General features: G+C 49.8%; 1 protein-coding gene across 2 annotated transcripts in view; it reads right to left on the bottom strand.

The window, feature by feature from the left end:
* Positions 1-1,140: 1,140 nt before the first annotated feature.
* Positions 1,141-17,289, bottom strand: part of LOC132381955 (probable pleckstrin homology domain-containing family N member 1) — a 31,003-nt gene continuing 14,854 nt past the window's right edge. The window contains exons 7-12 of one of the 2 annotated variants that reach the window (XM_059951658.1): positions 15,480-15,613; positions 9,328-9,474; positions 7,432-7,518; positions 3,106-3,181; positions 2,081-2,157; positions 1,141-1,598 (exon numbers count right to left, since the gene is read on the bottom strand). In XM_059951658.1, coding sequence (XP_059807641.1) covers positions 1,515-1,598; positions 2,081-2,157; positions 3,106-3,181; positions 7,432-7,518; positions 9,328-9,474; positions 15,480-15,613 — 605 coding nt within the window. In that variant the 3' untranslated portion in view covers positions 1,141-1,514. The remainder of the gene's footprint in view (positions 1,599-2,080; positions 2,158-3,105; positions 3,182-7,431; positions 7,519-9,327; positions 9,475-15,479; positions 15,614-17,289) is intronic. The other variant, XM_059951659.1, reaches the window with a different exon arrangement.

Raw genomic sequence — 17,289 nt, 5'->3', positions numbered from 1 at the left:
TGTTTTGAAAATTAACAAGTTTCGACACAAGGACCTTCAGAAACTGAAGGTTGGAGATTCATTAACAAATAGTTTAAGTTGTCCATTTAAGAAAAAGTGCACTTTATGTGAAATGAGTGTGACTGAGATGATTGTTCGGCAGGTGTACTGAACTTAAAATCACCTGCAACTGTTTTCCCTTATCACACCTCAACTTCTGAGGGTCGGTGTCTGTTCACTACTGCATCAGTGTCTGTGGGCTGCTGGGATCTGTGTTCATTGGCTGCTGGGATCAATGTGTGCTGCTGGGATCTGTGTCCATGGGCTGCTGGGATCAGTGTGTGCTGCTGGGATCTGTGTCCATGGGCTGCTGGGATCAGTGTGTGCTGCTGGGATCTGTGTCCATGGGCTGCTGGGATCAGTGTGTGCTGCTGGGATCTGTGTCCTTTGGCTGATAGGATCAGTGTGTGCTGTTGGATCTGTGTTTGTGGGATGCTGGGATCAGTGTCCATGGGCTGCTGGGATCAGTGTGTGCTGCTGGGATCTGTGTCCATGGGCTGCTGGGATCAGTGTGTGCTGCTGGGATCTGTGTCTCTGGGATGCTGGGATCAGTGTGTGCTGCTGGGATCTGTGTCCATGGGCTGATGGGATCAGTGTCTGTGGAATGCTGGGATCAGTGTCTGTGGGATGCTGGGATCAGTGTCTGTGTGCTGCTGGGATCTGTGTCCATGGGCTGCTGGGATCAGTGTGTGCTGCTGGGATCTGTGTCTCTGGGATGCTGGGATCAGTGTGTGCTGCTGGGATCTGTGTCCATGGGCTGATGGGATCAGTGTCTGTGGGATGCTGGGATCAGTGTCTGTGTGCTGCTGGGATCTGTGTCCATGGGCTGCTGGGATCAGTGTGTGCTGCTGGGATCTGTGTCCATGGGCTGCTGGGATCAGTGTGTGCTGCTGGGATCTGTGTCCATGGGCTGCTGGGATCAGTGTGTGCTGCTGGGATCTGTGTCTCTGGGATGCTGGGATCAGTGTGTGCTGCTGGGATCTGTGTCTCTGGGATGCTGGGATCAGTGTGTGCTGCTGGGATCTGTGTCCATGGGCTGATGGGATCTGTGTCCATGGGCTGATGGGATCTGTGTCCATGGGCTGCTGGGATCAGTGTGTGCTGCTGGGATCTGTGTCCTTTGGCTGATAGGATCAGTGTGTGCTGTTGGATCTGTGTTTGTGGGATGCTGGGATCAGTGTCCATGGGCTGCTGGGATCAGTGTGTGCTGCTGGGATCTGTGTCCATGGGCTGCTGGGATCAGTGTGTGCTGCTGGGATCAGTGTCTCTGGGATGCTGGGATCAGTGTTTGTGTGCTGCTGGGATTGTGTCTGAGGTAACTGACTGTACACTCCCTGATACCACACGTCTGGCGATGTTATGTGACATAGCAAGGTCCTGGCAACTTATTAACCTAGGGTTCAGATCCAACGGCCATCTCCGTGCATCTGGGCGAAGCTGCTGTTTCTTGCGTTGTGGCTCCGTGTAACGAAGGGCTAGTAGTGGCAGCTGCTTCTCTTTCTCGGCAGTCGGGGTGGGGGTTGTTGGTTAAAGTGTAGGGTGCTGGTGCTGTGGTCAGGCTGAAGAGGAAACACAACAAAGCTCTCTCACTTCCCTGTGACTGTAGAGCCTGACATGGTTTGTCAGTCGAGGACCAATCGCTTCAATATTTAATTAACCATGGGAAGGAATGGGTAATTGGTCTATACTTCACCCCCAGATCTGCTCAATTTCACCCTACCCCCTTCCAATCACCCTGCATTCCCCCAGTCACCTCCTGCCTTCATTTCCTCTAGCTCATTCTGAAAGCAGCTCCCCCACCCCTAGGTATCTAGTATTTAATCCCCATCACTTAATCTCTGTCACTTGATTCAATCACCTGATCCCCACCCCTCCCATCCCATTACAATAACCCAACCAGACTATCTGATCTCCCGTCTGCCTCAGTAACTTTGTCCCATTTGTAATTGACGTTGTAATTGTAATACTTTGTATAGTTTAAATTTTAACCTCAGAACATATTTAAACTTCCAATGCCCACCAGTTGATTCTCGGACTGTACCTTCTGTAGGTGGAAAAACCACTTTTTATATTCACTGGGCCTGGCACAGGAGACCTGCACGGGTTCCATCATCTCTCCTGCAGGGACAAAGAACCACAATTATACAAGTACTTTACCCAGTAAAACTCTATCATGGACGGTACAGAGCCTGGCTGTGAAAGGAGGATGGTTGGGCATGGTGCTAGGAAGCCATCCCGTAAAACCCCAGAGCTACAGAAACTCCAACCGAAGCTCCAATGACCCTATTCCTGGGAGGGGAAGGATCTTTGATGGGCTACACCTGAGGACAACTGGCCCAGGACAGAAGGCTTTGATGAGCTGCTGTTGGTGGATAATGCCCCAGTCAGGGAGATGGGCTGAAGTAAGTTTATCCATATACCAGGAAAAGGTTGTTCTGTGGGTTTCGGGGATCTCTAGAAGTGGAGCCTGAACCCAAAGAGAATAGAACATATCTCAACTGTTCTTGTTGGGGCTGAGAGGAAAATTGGATCAGCCATGATGGGCTCAATAGCCTAATTTTGCTCCTGTATCTGTAGTATTATGGTCAACCAATAATATGACATTGTCAGCCAGAACATGACTGGACTGTGGACTGTTAGCTTTTGTTACCCTGCAAAAAGGGAGGGGGAAAATACTGCTGGAGGAATTCTTCAGTGAAGACCCTTTCAGAAGGACCCTGATCCAAATCAATGTCTGTCCATCTCCTTCCAACATGCTGCCTGATTTGCTGAGCTTCTCCAGCAGTTTGTGTGTTGCACCAGTTTGCAGCATCTGTAGTCTCTCATGTCCCCAAAAGAGGAGACATTCAATCCAAAGCTTTAACCATCCCTCTGCCCCAAGGTGCTGCCTGTCCTGCTGAGTTCCTTCAACAATCCAGTTCTTTTCCCTGTTACCCTACGTGCTGCCAGTTACAATGGTGTTCACAGAGTTACATCAGTTTGCCTTGGTGAGGCCAAAGGATTTCCCATCAGTTGAGGGTATACTAATAGGAAACATCAAGATCATGACTTGGGGATATGAGTTACCTGTAATTTCAAATTCCAGGTGTCCAATTCGTGCTGATCTTTCCAAAGCTCTGATGCTTTGTGTGGGAAGTCTGCCCTGTATGGGACAGAACATCTGTTAAACCTTTGTGGCTACTCACTGTACTCTTCTATAATAACCAATTGTACTGATTTTAGCACTCTGAGTCCCAAGCACAGGGCAATTGATTATGTTCAATAAAAAGAGTTGCACTTAAAAATATTCAACACTGAATCTCCATCACAGTGAGTCTGGAAACAAGTTCTTAAGCTAACTTGCATTGTTCAAAGTAAATTTATTATCAAAGTATCTACACTAATGAGCTAAGTCTCCTTGTAGGCAGCTGCAAAACAAAGAAACCCAATGTAACCCATTAAAAGTAAAGAAGACCCAATGAGCAGAAAAAAAACAAATCGTACAAACAATAAAAATAAGCAAATAATATTCAGGATGGGAGTTTATGAAAGTGAGTCCATGATTGTTGAACTAAATTAGGGAATCGTTTGCAGTGTTTTGAAATTTGCATTGTAGAGGAAAGCAGTAGAGGCTATCTCATTAAATATCTGTCTGACACAGTGAGATATATTTTTGCATAAGATGGTGATTAAGGGTGATAGGGTTAAGGAAGGAAGATGGGGCTGAGTCCACGGTCATGTCATGATCTTATCGAATAGCAGAGCTGGTTCGATGAGCCAGATGGAGAACTCCTGCTCCAAGTTCTCATGTTCTTAATTTAGTCTAATGGCTCCCATTACACCTTCTGTTTTACTAATCATCTTTGTGCTGGTTGACAGTCCCACAGGCACTGACTTCCTCCCAGCTGTTTCCAGCTGTGCGGTTTTACTAAGGCCAGCTCCATGCAGATGTTTAGACCTGCAGTCACTGGGTGTTGGGCAGAGACTTTTCTACCACAGAGGGCTGGCACGTTGGAGTTGCAGGAGTGGAGGCTGGACAGAAGGGAGGGTGTGGGGTGGGAGGGTGTCACATTCAGGTGGCTGTGCTTGGGCAGTCGTGGCAACAGGGAAAGGACTTTGTCACCACTCTCTGGATTGGCTTGAGATGAGGAAATCTTTGTCTTCTTGGAATCTGGCATTGGAACTATCAACAGTCTGGGAAAAAGGGAAAGGGAAAAAGGGAAAGGGAGGAAGAAGAGGAGAGCGGTAGTGATAGGGGACTCCGTAGTCAGGGGTACAGACAGGAGATTCTGTGGTCGTGACAGAGACTCCCAGATGGTTTGTTGCCTCCCGGATTCCAGGGTCAGGGATGTCTCTGATTGCATGCACACCATTCTGAAGTGGGAGGGTGATCAGCCAGATGTCGTGGTACACATCGGTACCAATGACATAGGTAGAAAGAGTCAGGAGATCCTGAAGAGTGAGTACAGAGAGCTTGGTAGGAAGTTGAAAAACAGGACCTCCAGATTGCTGCCTGTGCCACGTGCCAGTGAGGGTAAGAGTAGGATGCTCTGGCAGATGAACATGTGGCTGAGAAACTGGTGTAGGGGGCAGGGTTTCAGATTTCTAGATCATTGGGACCTCTTCTGGGGCAGGTGGGACCTGTACAAGAGAGACGGGTTACACCTGAACTACAGGGGGACCAATATACTTGCAGGGAGGTTTGCTAGTGTTATTGGGCAGGGTTTAAACTAGATTTGCAGGAAGATGGGAACCAGAGTGCCAGAGTAGATTGTGCAACGGGGGGGGGGGGGGGGGAAATTAATGATGTTAGTAGTTTATGCAAAGTCATAAATAGTAAGGTTTGTGTGTGGTGGTAACAATCTTCTGAGGTGTGTATATTTCAATACAAGGAGTATTGTGGGAAAGGCAGATGAGCTGAGGGCCTGGATTGACACGTGGAATTATGACATCATAGCCATTACTGAAACTTGGCTACAGGAGGGGCAGGACTGGCAGCTCAATGTTCCTCGATGTGATAGAGGCAGAGGGATGAAGGATGGGAGGGGGGGGGTGGCTTTGCTAGTCAGGGAAAATATTACAGCAGTGCTTTGGCGGGAAAGATTAGGGGGCTTGTCTACTGAGGCCATATGGGAGGAGCTGAGAAACAGGAAAGGTATGACCACATTAATAGGGTTGTATTATAGACCGCCCAATAGTCAGCAAGAATTGGAGGAGCAAATCTGCAGAGAGATAACAGACAACTGCAGGAGACAAAAAGTTGTGATTGTAGGGGATTTTCATTTTCCACACATTGATTGGGACTCCCATACTGTTAAAGGTCTAGATGGGTTAGAGTTTGTGAAATGTGTTCAGGAAAGTTTTCTAACTCAATATATAGATGTACCAACTAGGGAGGATGCAATATTAGATCTCTTATTAGGAAATGAGTTAGGGCAGGTGACGGAAGTGTGTGTAGGGGAACACTTTGGTTCCAGTGATCATAATGTCCTTAGTTTCAACTTGATCATGGATAAAGATAGATCTGGTCCTCGGGTTGAAGTTCTAAACTGGAAAAAGGCCAAATTTGAAGAAATGAGAAAGGATCTGAAAAGTGTAGATTGGGACAGGTTGTTCTCTGGCAAGGATGTGATTGGTAAGTGGGAGGCCTTCAAAGGAGAAATTTTGAGAGTGCAGAGTTTGTATGTTCCTGTCAGGGTTAAAAGCAAAATGAATAAGAATAAGGAACCTTGGTTCTCGAGGGATATTGGAACTCTGATAAAGAAGAAGAGAGAGATGTATAACATGTATAGGCAACAGGGAGGAAATAAGATGCTTGAGGAGTATAAAAAGAGTAAGAAAATACTTAAGAAAGAAATCAGGAGGGCTAAAAGAAGACATGAGGTAGCTTTGGCAGTCAGGGTGAAGGATAATCCTAAGAGCTTCTACAGGTATGTTAAGAACAAAAGGATAGTGAGGGATAAAATTGGTTCTCTTGAAGATCAGAGTGGTCAGCTATGTATGGAACCAAAAGAAATGGGAGAGATATTAAATGGTTTTTTTGCATCTGTATTTACTAAAGAAACTGGAATGGAGTCTATGGAAACAAGGCAAACAAGTAGGGAGGTCATGGAACTTATACAGATTAAAGAGGAGAAGGTGCTTGATGTCTTGAGGCAAATCAGAGTAGATAAATCCCCAGGATCTGATAGGGTATTCCCTCGGACCTTGAGGGAGACTAGTGTTGAAATTGCAGGGGCCCTGGCAGAAATATTTAAAATGTTGATATCCATGGGTCAGGTGCCGGAGGATTGGAGGATAGTTCCATTGTTTAAAAAAGGCTCAAAAAAGTAAGCTGGGAAATTATAGGCCGGTAAATTTGACATCGATAGTAAGTAAATTATTGGAAGGAATACTAAGAGATAGGATCTACAAGTATTTGGATAGACAGGGACTTATTAGAAACAGTCAGCATGGCTTTGTGCATGGGGGGTCATGTTTAACCAATCTATTAGAGTTTTTCGAGGAAGTTACCAGGAAAGTGGATGAAGGGAAGGCAGTGGATGTTGTATACATGGACTTCAGTAAGGCCTTTGACAAGGTCCTGCATGGGAGGTTAGTTAGGAAGATTCAGTCGCTAGGTATACATGGAGAGGTAGTAAAATGGATTAGACATTGGCTCAATGGAAGAAGCCAGAGAGTGGTAGTGGAGGATTGCTTCTCTGAGTGGAGGCCTGTGACTAGTGGTGTGCCACAGGGATCTAAAACTTGCAGAGGAATTGGGCTGAAAAATGGCAGATGGAGTTTAATGCAGACAAGTGTGAGGTCAAACCAAGGTAGAACATACAAGATAAATGGTAGGACACTGAGGAGTGCAGTAGAACAGAGGGATCTGGGAGTACAGATACATAATTCCCTAAAAGTGGCGTCACAAGTAGATAGGGTTGTAAAGAGAGCTTTTGGTACATTGGCCTTTATAAATCAAAGTATTGAGTATAAAAGTTGGAATATAATGGTGAGGTTGTATAAGACATTGGTGAGACCGAATTTGGAGTATTGTGTGCAGTTTTGGTCACCTAATTACAGGAAAGATATTAATAAGGTTGAAAGAGTGCAGAGAAGGTTTACAAGGATGTTGCCGCGGCTTGAGCAACTGAGTTACAGAGAAAGGTTGGATAGTTTAGGACTTTATTCCCTGGAGTGTAGGAGAATGAGGGGTGAGAAAACTGATAGGTCCACTTAGCATGAAGAGAGACAAATCAGGATGCTCTCCCTCCCTCTCAAAAAAAATCAATTTCCAGGATATTGTATATAACTTGCGGGCGTCAGGGGGCCGCTATCAATATGCGTGAGACTTCTGGAACTTCAGGAGAGGTGGGATGTCTGAGGTGGTGTGGTGGTTCACCTCAGGGGTAGTAAAAAGCACACACTTACCTCATACTGAACAGCAGTTTTCTGCTCATCAGTGGAAAGTATAATGAGATCATCCAGAAATAAAACCATGATTCTTTCCTCAAATCTCTGAAAGAGTTAAAAACAAGTTAAACCATGTCAGTGAAGCTGAGAGTAGGTAAACGGTGTTTACATCTTTAGTAGTATATGATAGGTGTAGTGTCTGCACTAGGTAGCCAGCATTGTGCATTGGGTATTCTTGCAGTGGATACTGGGTACTGGGCTGCGGGGTGCATGACACTGATATAAGGGTGCAGTAACCCACATTTTCAATGGGTCAGGGTGCATTGAACCATAGGGGCATGGATTGGAAGCTAAAGCCTTTCTCAGGTATAAAGAATGAGGAAACTACTTCATGTAACAAGTGACAGCTGTACAAACTCGCTACTTGCCGGGGTCAGATGTTCCAGAAAATGGCTCATGGTTCTGAGATAGCATAGAAGAAATCTGTTTGTGAGGGTGGGGAAAGAACCTGTTACAAACAATAGAATATCTCGTACTTATATTTAGGTAATGGAAGTTGATAAATTTTAAAGAACAGTATGTGAGTTCTGTTTGTGCCTGACCTTTGAAAGCTCATGCTGTGGTGAGTAAGTTTCCTTTATCTGCTCTTTACACTGCTAGTTCCACTCCCTGTCAACGATTCTGGGTACAGATATCATCACTGTTTTCTCTGTCTCTATCAGCTCACTGGGCCTGTCACAGGTACTCCTGATCATACTGTGGCTTCCACAGTTCTCCGAGGGAAAGTCCTATATGAAGAGCCAGACTGAAGGACAAACTCTAGGTACCTCCGATCTCTGCAGCTCAGTTTGGTAATGAAGACAGCTCATAGAGAAATACAACATGGAAACAGATCATTCGACCTATCATGAAAAGGCTGATCAATGGGCTGAACTCTCATTACTTGGTCTGTAGCCCCCCACCCCCCAGCCCAAGCCAGAGAACTACCTGCTGGTTAGTGTTGCGAAAGTTACTTGGGGAAATTCTGAGGAACAGGACCTGTCAGCATTTGGATAGACATAGTATGATTAGGAGAAGCATCGTGGCTTTGTGTGTGGGAAGTTGTTCTTGACAAACCTTTTAGAGCTTTTTGAAGAATTAATCACAAGGGTAGATGAGTGTAGGGCAGTGGAGGTTGTTTCTTTGGACTTTAGAAAGGCTTTGACAAGGTCCGTGCTGGTAGGCTGATCAGGAATGTAAGGTTCTATGGGACCCATTTAGGTGGATTCACATTGGAACATCGAAGCAGAGGAGGGGTGTTGAAGGTAGTTTCTCGGATTGGAGGCTAATGACTAGTGGGGTGTCACAGGGGTCAGTGTCAGGACCCTTGTTATTTGTTAGTTATATAAATGATTTGCATGTAACTGCACAAGCTTTGTCAGTAAGTCTGCAGATGACCTAAAATTAGGAAGTGTTGACAGTGAAGATGATTTTGTAGATTACAGGGTAATCATGATTAGTTAGGAAGTGGTTTAAGGAGGGACAAATGGATTTCAGTACAGTCAAGTATGAGGTGATGCATTTTGGAAAGTCAGGCCAGCATAGGTCTTGTGCTAGGGAGTGTAATGGAACACAGGGTCTTAAGAGTACAAGTGTACAGTTCATTGAAAGCAATGACACATTTAACATGCTGGCCTTCATTTGTCAGGGCTCTAAGTGTAGGAGTCACAATTGTACGAGTCATTGGTAAGGCTGCAGTTAGAGTACAGTGTTCAGTTTTGGCCTAGGAAAGATGTGGTTAAACTGGAAAGAGTGCAGAGACTAGTTATTACTACTTAGTTATTGATAGTTAGTGATAATCAACCAGTTGTTCATGATGTGCTGACTTGCTGTTTAGGATGAGGGTGCAGGGGATTAAGCAGGAGAAGGGCAGACCTGGCTGTGTGCAAAGCGGATTTGCACCATGGACAGGTAGACAATGTGTCCCATGTGCTGAATGGGGGTTCCTTCCCAACCCCGGATGGGGTTCTGCCGTAGGTACTTCTCCAGCTCCAGCCTCTTCCACACTTCATCACAGGGAATCTCGAGTTAAACCAACACACGCAGAATATATTACAATAGCTCAAAAGATGCAACTCTTTCACCAAGCACAATGCGGAAACTTTAAGTATCTCTCTAGAGAAAGCTTGATGAAATTAGTCAAATCATGAAGAAGAATTTGGGGTTATGCTGTGGTACGGCAGGAAGCTGGTGAATAGGTCACGAGATCTGTAGGCAGTGATTGCTATAACCTGTGCCACCCTCAGGCTGTGATCCAGACACCTCTCTGTCTTTCACGTTCTTAACCCCCTCACGCTGAGTTATGGACTCAGCAATTGCCTCAGAGTAAATGAATGTCAACTCAGTGGTTTCCATCCATCTACCATCTACCTCCTGTGGCCTTTCGAATGTTCCCCTTACCCATTTTTCCCAAATAAGTTATCTACACACTAACCACTGTGGGTCCGTCACTGTGTCACAGTTTCCCGTGTGTGTCTGTCACTGGGTCACGGATTCCCGTGTGTGTCTGTCACTGGGTCACGGATTCCCGTGTGTGTCTGTCACTGGGTCATGGATTCCCGTGTGTGTCTGTCACTGGGTCACAGATTCCTGTGTGGGTCAGTCACTGGGTCACAGATTCCCTTGTGTGTCTGTCACTGGGTCACAGATCCCCATGTGTGTCTGTCACTGGGTCACGGATTCCCGTGTGGGTCCGTCACTGGGTCATGGATTCCCGTGTGTGTCTGTCACTGGGTCACAGATTCCTGTGTGGGTCAGTCACTGGGTCACAGATTCCCTTGTGTGTCTGTCACTGGGTCACAGATCCCCATGTGTGTCTGTCACTGGGTCACGGATTCCCGTGTGGGTCCGTCACTGGGTCACGGATTCCCGTGTGGGTCCGTCACTGGGTCACGGATTCCCGTGTGGGTCTGTCACTGGGTCACAGATTCCCGTGTGGGTCCGTCACTGGGTCACAGATCCCCGTGTGTGTCCGTAACTGGGTCATGGATTCCCGTGTGGGTCCATCACTGGGTCATGGATTCCCGTGTGGGTCCGTCACTGGGTCATGGATTCCAGTGTGGGTCTGTCACTGGGTCACGGATTCCCGTGTGGGTCCGTCACTGGGTCACGGATTCCCGTGTGGGTCCGTCACTGGGTCACGGATTCCCGTGTGGGTCCGTCACTGGGTCACGGATTCCCGTGTGGGTCTGTCACTGGGTCACAGATTCCCGTGTGTGTCTGTCACTGGGTCACGGATTCCCGTGTGGGTCCGTCACTGGGTCACGGATTCCCGTGTGGGTCCGTCACTGGGTCACGGATTCCCGTGTGGGTCTGTCACTGGGTCACAGATTCCCGTGTGGGTCCGTCACTGGGTCACAGATCCCCGTGTGTGTCTGTCACTGGGTCACAGATCCCCGTGTGTGTCCGTAACTGGGTCATGGATTCCCGTGTGGGTCCATCACTGAGTCATGGATTCCCGTGTGGGTCCGTCACTGGGTCATGGATTCCCGTGTGGGTCCGTCACTGGGTCACGGATTCCCGTGTGGGTCCGTCACTGGGTCACGGATTCCCGTGTGGGTCCGTCACTGGGTCATGGATTCCCGTGTGTGTCTGTCACTGGGTCACAGATTCCCGTGTGGGTCCGTCACTGGGTCATGGATTCCCGTGTGTGTCTGTCACTGGGTCACAGATTCCTGTGTGGGTCAGTCACTGGGTCACAGATTCCTTTGTGTGTCTGTCACTGGGTCACAGATCCCCATGTGTGTCCGTCACTGGGTCACGGATTCCCGTGTGGGTCCGTCACTGGGTCACGGATTCCCGTGTGGGTCTGTCACTGGGTCACAGATTCCCGTGTGGGTCCGTCACTGGGTCATGGATTCCCGTGTGTGTCTGTCACTGGGTCACAGATTCCTGTGTGGGTCAGTCACTGGGTCACAGATTCCCTTGTGTGTCTGTCACTGGGTCACAGATCCCCATGTGTGTCTGTCACTGGGTCACGGATTCCCGTGTGGGTCCGTCACTGGGTCACGGATTCCCGTGTGGGTCCGTCACTGGGTCACGGATTCCCGTGTGGGTCTGTCACTGGGTCACAGATTCCCGTGTGGGTCCGTCACTGGGTCACAGATCCCCGTGTGTGTCCGTAACTGGGTCATGGATTCCCGTGTGGGTCCATCACTGGGTCATGGATTCCCGTGTGGGTCCGTCACTGGGTCATGGATTCCAGTGTGGGTCTGTCACTGGGTCACGGATTCCCGTGTGGGTCCGTCACTGGGTCACGGATTCCCGTGTGGGTCCGTCACTGGGTCACGGATTCCCGTGTGGGTCCGTCACTGGGTCACGGATTCCCGTGTGGGTCTGTCACTGGGTCACAGATTCCCGTGTGTGTCTGTCACTGGGTCACGGATTCCCGTGTGGGTCTGTCACTGGGTCACGGATTCCCGTGTGGGTCCGTCACTGGGTCACGGATTCCCGTGTGGGTCTGTCACTGGGTCACAGATTCCCGTGTGGGTCCGTCACTGGGTCACAGATCCCCGTGTGTGTCTGTCACTGGGTCACAGATCCCCGTGTGTGTCCGTAACTGGGTCATGGATTCCCGTGTGGGTCCATCACTGAGTCATGGATTCCCGTGTGGGTCTGTCACTGGGTCATGGATTCCCGTGTGGGTCCGTCACTGGGTCACGGATTCCCGTGTGGGTCCGTCACTGGGTCACGGATTCCCGTGTGGGTCCGTCACTGGGTCATGGATTCCCGTGTGGGTCTGTCACTGGGTCACAGATTCCCGTGTGGGTCCGTCACTGGGTCATGGATTCCCGTGTGTGTCTGTCACTGGGTCACGGATTCCTGTGTGTGTCTGTCACTGGGTCACAGATTCCTGTGTGGGTCAGTCACTGGGTCACAGATTCCTTTGTGTGTCTGTCACTGGGTCACAGATCCCCATGTGTGTCCGTCACTGGGTCACGGATTCCCGTGTGGGTCCGTCACTGGGTCACGGATTCCCGTGTGGGTCTGTCACTGGGTCACAGATTCCCGTGTGGGTCCGTCACTGGGTCACGGATTCCCGTGTGGGTCCGTCACTGGGTCACGGATTCCCGTGTGTGTCTGTCACTGGGTCACGGATTCCCGTGTGGGTCTGTCACTGGGTCACGGATTCCCGTGTGGGTCCGTCACTGGGTCACGGATTCCCGTGTGGGTCTGTCACTGGGTCACAGATTCCCGTGTGGGTCCGTCACTGGGTCACAGATCCCCGTGTGTGTCTGTCACTGGGTCACAGATCCCCGTGTGTGTCCGTAACTGGGTCACGGATTCCCGTGTGGGTCCATCACTGGGTCACGGATTCCCGTGTGGGTCCGTCACTGGGTCACGGATTCCCGTGTGGGTCCGTCACTGGGTCACGGATTCCCGTGTGGGTCCGTCACTGGGTCACGGATTCCCGTGTGGGTCTGTCACTGGGTCACAGATTCCCGTGTGGGTCCGTCACTGGGTCACAGATCCCCGTGTGTGTCTGTCACTGGGTCACAGATCCCCGTGTGTGTCCGTAACTGGGTCATGGATTCCCGTGTGGGTCCATCACTGAGTCATGGATTCCCGTGTGGGTCCGTCACTGGGTCACGGATTCCCGTGTGGGTCCGTCACTGGGTCACGGATTCCCGTGTGGGTCCGTCACTGGGTCATGGATTCCCGTGTGTGTCTGTCACTGGGTCACAGATTCCCGTGTGGGTCCGTCACTGGGTCATGGATTCCCGTGTGTGTCTGTCACTGGGTCACAGATTCCTGTGTGGGTCAGTCACTGGGTCACAGATTCCTTTGTGTGTCTGTCACTGGGTCACAGATCCCCATGTGTGTCCGTCACTGGGTCACGGATTCCCGTGTGGGTCCGTCACTGGGTCACGGATTCCCGTGTGGGTCTGTCACTGGGTCACAGATTCCCGTGTGGGTCCGTCACTGGGTCATGGATTCCCGTGTGTGTCTGTCACTGGGTCACAGATTCCTGTGTGGGTCAGTCACTGGGTCACAGATTCCCTTGTGTGTCTGTCACTGGGTCACAGATCCCCATGTGTGTCTGTCACTGGGTCACGGATTCCCGTGTGGGTCCGTCACTGGGTCACGGATTCCCGTGTGGGTCCGTCACTGGGTCACGGATTCCCGTGTGGGTCTGTCACTGGGTCACAGATTCCCGTGTGGGTCCGTCACTGGGTCACAGATCCCCGTGTGTGTCCGTAACTGGGTCATGGATTCCCGTGTGGGTCCATCACTGGGTCATGGATTCCCGTGTGGGTCCGTCACTGGGTCATGGATTCCAGTGTGGGTCTGTCACTGGGTCACGGATTCCCGTGTGGGTCCGTCACTGGGTCACGGATTCCCGTGTGGGTCCGTCACTGGGTCACGGATTCCCGTGTGGGTCCGTCACTGGGTCACGGATTCCCGTGTGGGTCTGTCACTGGGCCACAGATTCCCGTGTGTGTCTGTCACTGGGTCACGGATTCCCGTGTGGGTCTGTCACTGGGTCACGGATTCCCGTGTGGGTCCGTCACTGGGTCACGGATTCCCGTGTGGGTCTGTCACTGGGTCACAGATTCCCGTGTGGGTCCGTCACTGGGTCACAGATCCCCGTGTGTGTCTGTCACTGGGTCACAGATCCCCGTGTGTGTCCGTAACTGGGTCATGGATTCCCGTGTGGGTCCATCACTGAGTCATGGATTCCCGTGTGGGTCTGTCACTGGGTCATGGATTCCCGTGTGGGTCCGTCACTGGGTCACGGATTCCCGTGTGGGTCCGTCACTGGGTCACGGATTCCCGTGTGGGTCCGTCACTGGGTCATGGATTCCCGTGTGGGTCTGTCACTGGGTCACAGATTCCCGTGTGGGTCCGTCACTGGGTCATGGATTCCCGTGTGTGTCTGTCACTGGGTCACAGATTCCTGTGTGGGTCAGTCACTGGGTCACAGATTCCTTTGTGTGTCTGTCACTGGGTCACAGATCCCCATGTGTGTCCGTCACTGGGTCACGGATTCCCGTGTGGGTCCGTCACTGGGTCACGGATTCCCGTGTGGGTCTGTCACTGGGTCACAGATTCCCGTGTGGGTCCGTCACTGGGTCACAGATCCCCGTGTGTGTCCGTAACTGGGTCATGGATTCCCGTGTGGGTCCATCACTGGGTCATGGATTCCCGTGTGGGTCCGTCACTGGGTCATGGATTCCAGTGTGGGTCTGTCACTGGGTCACGGATTCCCGTGTGGGTCTGTCACTGGGTCACGGATTCCCGTGTGGGTCCGTCACTGGGTCACGGATTCCCATGTGGGTCCGTCACTGGGTCACGGATTCCCGTGTGGGTCTGTCACTGGGTCACAGATTCCCGTGTGTGTCTGTCACTGGGTCACGGATTCCCGTGTGGGTCCGTCACTGGGTCACGGATTCCCGTGTGGGTCCGTCACTGGGTCACGGATTCCCGTGTGGGTCTGTCACTGGGTCACAGATTCCCGTGTGGGTCCGTCACTGGGTCACAGATCCCCGTGTGTGTCTGTCACTGGGTCACAGATCCCCGTGTGTGTCCGTAACTGGGTCATGGATCCCCGTGTGGGTCCATCACTGAGTCATGGATTCCCGTGTGGGTCCGTCACTGGGTCATGGATTCCCGTGTGGGTCTGTCACTGGGTCATGGATTCCCGTGTGGGTCCGTCACTGGGTCACGGATTCCCGTGTGGGTCCGTCACTGGGTCACGGATTCCCGTGTGGGTCCGTCACTGGGTCATGGATTCCCGTGTGGGTCTGTCACTGGGTCACAGATTCCTGTGTGGGTCCGTCACTGGGTCACAGATTCCCGTGTGTGTCTGTCACTGGGTCACAGATCTCTGTATGGGTCTGACACTGTGTACTGATCTGATGATTTATTCTTGACTCCTGTTCCTCTGACTCCCCTTCACTGAACTCAGTGACCCCACAGCGGATGCTGGGCACATACAGACTCTTGCACTCTTCCGTTAATAGATCGAGAGCCCATGCCTGTGCCTGACGTGGTCACTGGTGGTTACTGATGCAGTCGTCACTCACCAGCATTTCCAGTCTGTGCTGTTTATGGGGCCGATAGAGAGAAGCCTTCTTCACTCTCCTTGGTAAATGGGCCATCCATATTTGGAACTCTTCCTCATTGGAACACATTATTATCTTGGAGTCAAACATTGAACCTGTGAGAATAAATATGACAAATATAGGAATGAGTGGAAATTTATCCTTGCTGGACCTGTGTGTGTCATTGAAGAATAAATTCTCCTGTCGGGAAATGTTATAACAGTAGAATCCCTGGTCCTGCAGCAAAGAATGAAAGGGTTGATGTATGAGGAGTGTTTGCTGGCTCTGGAGTTTACTCACTGGAGTTTAGAAGAGTGAGGGGGTATATCATTGAAACCTATCAAGGCCTAGAAAGGCAAAAGAAATATAGAAAAGCATCTTGTACTTATGGTCAAAATGGCGGCAGCAAACGATTCCTTGGGTGACATCTTCCAGATAGTCAGTCATTTCAGCTTTTCAATGTCTTCTGCTTATTCTTTTTATCATAATTTTGTTTTTGAAACTTTTGGGGTTTGTGACTTACAGTCTGTAGTTTGATCGAGTGAGCTAGAACTCTACTGTCCCTGAGAAAACTCTGGGCAAGAACTGTGAGCACGGGCTATCACGAGGAGAAGCTCAGAGATGAGACAAGGGGCCGTGATCGACTGCATTTCTCACTGGTTCAAGTGTTGAGGTAGATTGAAATATCAAGGCAAATACGGAAGAGACCAAGCAGTTCTTGAAAAAGCCACTTGAGCTGGTTTGTGTTGCTGGCCTCAGTGGGGCCCTGGTTGGAGTTACTTCCCCTGGGGGGGGGGGGCAGTTGAGTCAGTGCTCTTGGAGATGTTGTTGAAATTCTGAGGTTTATGGATTGAACTGTAGTTCATATTGGCCTCCTTCAGCTATATGCTATTTTTTGTGTTCTTGCCCTTTCTTTCTTGTTGCAGATTGGCGGCTGGTAGTTTGGGTGAGTGAGGGGTTGTGGGTGGAGACTTTGGGGTTTGCAAGTTCTTGTTTATTTTTCTTTTAATGTGGGGGGGGATTGATGTCTTTCTTTCAACTTCTATGACTTTCTGTATTTTATGGCTATCTGCAGAAGACAAATCTCAAAGTTGTAATCTGTATATATACTTGGAAAATAAAATTAACCTTTGAACCTTTTTAGATAGAGTGAATGTGGAGTGGATGTTTCCTGTAGTGGGGGAGTCTAGGACCAAAGGCTATAGCCTTAGAACAGAGGGATGTCCCTTTGGAACAGAGATGAGGAGAAATTTCTTTAGCCAGAGGGTGGCGAATCTGTGAAATTCATTGCCACAGATAGCAGTGGAGGCCAAGTCATTGAGTATATTTAAGCTGAGGTTGATAGGTTTTTAAGGATGTCAAAGATGACTAGGGTTTAGAAGGAAAATAAGCCAGCCATCATGAAATGGCAGTGTAGACGTGAGGGCATGAATAGCCTAATTCTGCTTTTATGTCTTATGGCCAATGCTCCGGATCCAGGTCTGTATTTCCCAGCAGGTTTGCACCTGCATCTTAGAGACCTCACAGGAGCTCCATCATTACCCAGGCCAGTGGTATCCACGTAAAATCTCCAAACTAGTCCCAACCCATCCAAATGCCCCACCTGTCCCTGCCCCTACACCAGCTCTGTCCCTGAAACCCTCCAATTCTGTCTGTGCCCTGCCCTGAGTCCCTGAGTGTTGGGTCAAGTTGGCACAGAGCTTTGGAGAAAGACACCCATGTCCATGGAAGATGAGCACTTTGTGCTTTGCTTTCAGGCTGGGGATGGGATTATTTGGACCCTTCGTGCTTA

The sequence above is a fragment of the Hypanus sabinus genome, chromosome 27 (assembly GCF_030144855.1).
Source record: "Hypanus sabinus isolate sHypSab1 chromosome 27, sHypSab1.hap1, whole genome shotgun sequence".
NCBI lineage: Eukaryota > Metazoa > Chordata > Chondrichthyes > Myliobatiformes > Dasyatidae > Hypanus > Hypanus sabinus.
Note: the sequence above shows the minus strand (reverse complement) of the source record. Positions and strands in the feature narration are given on the sequence as shown.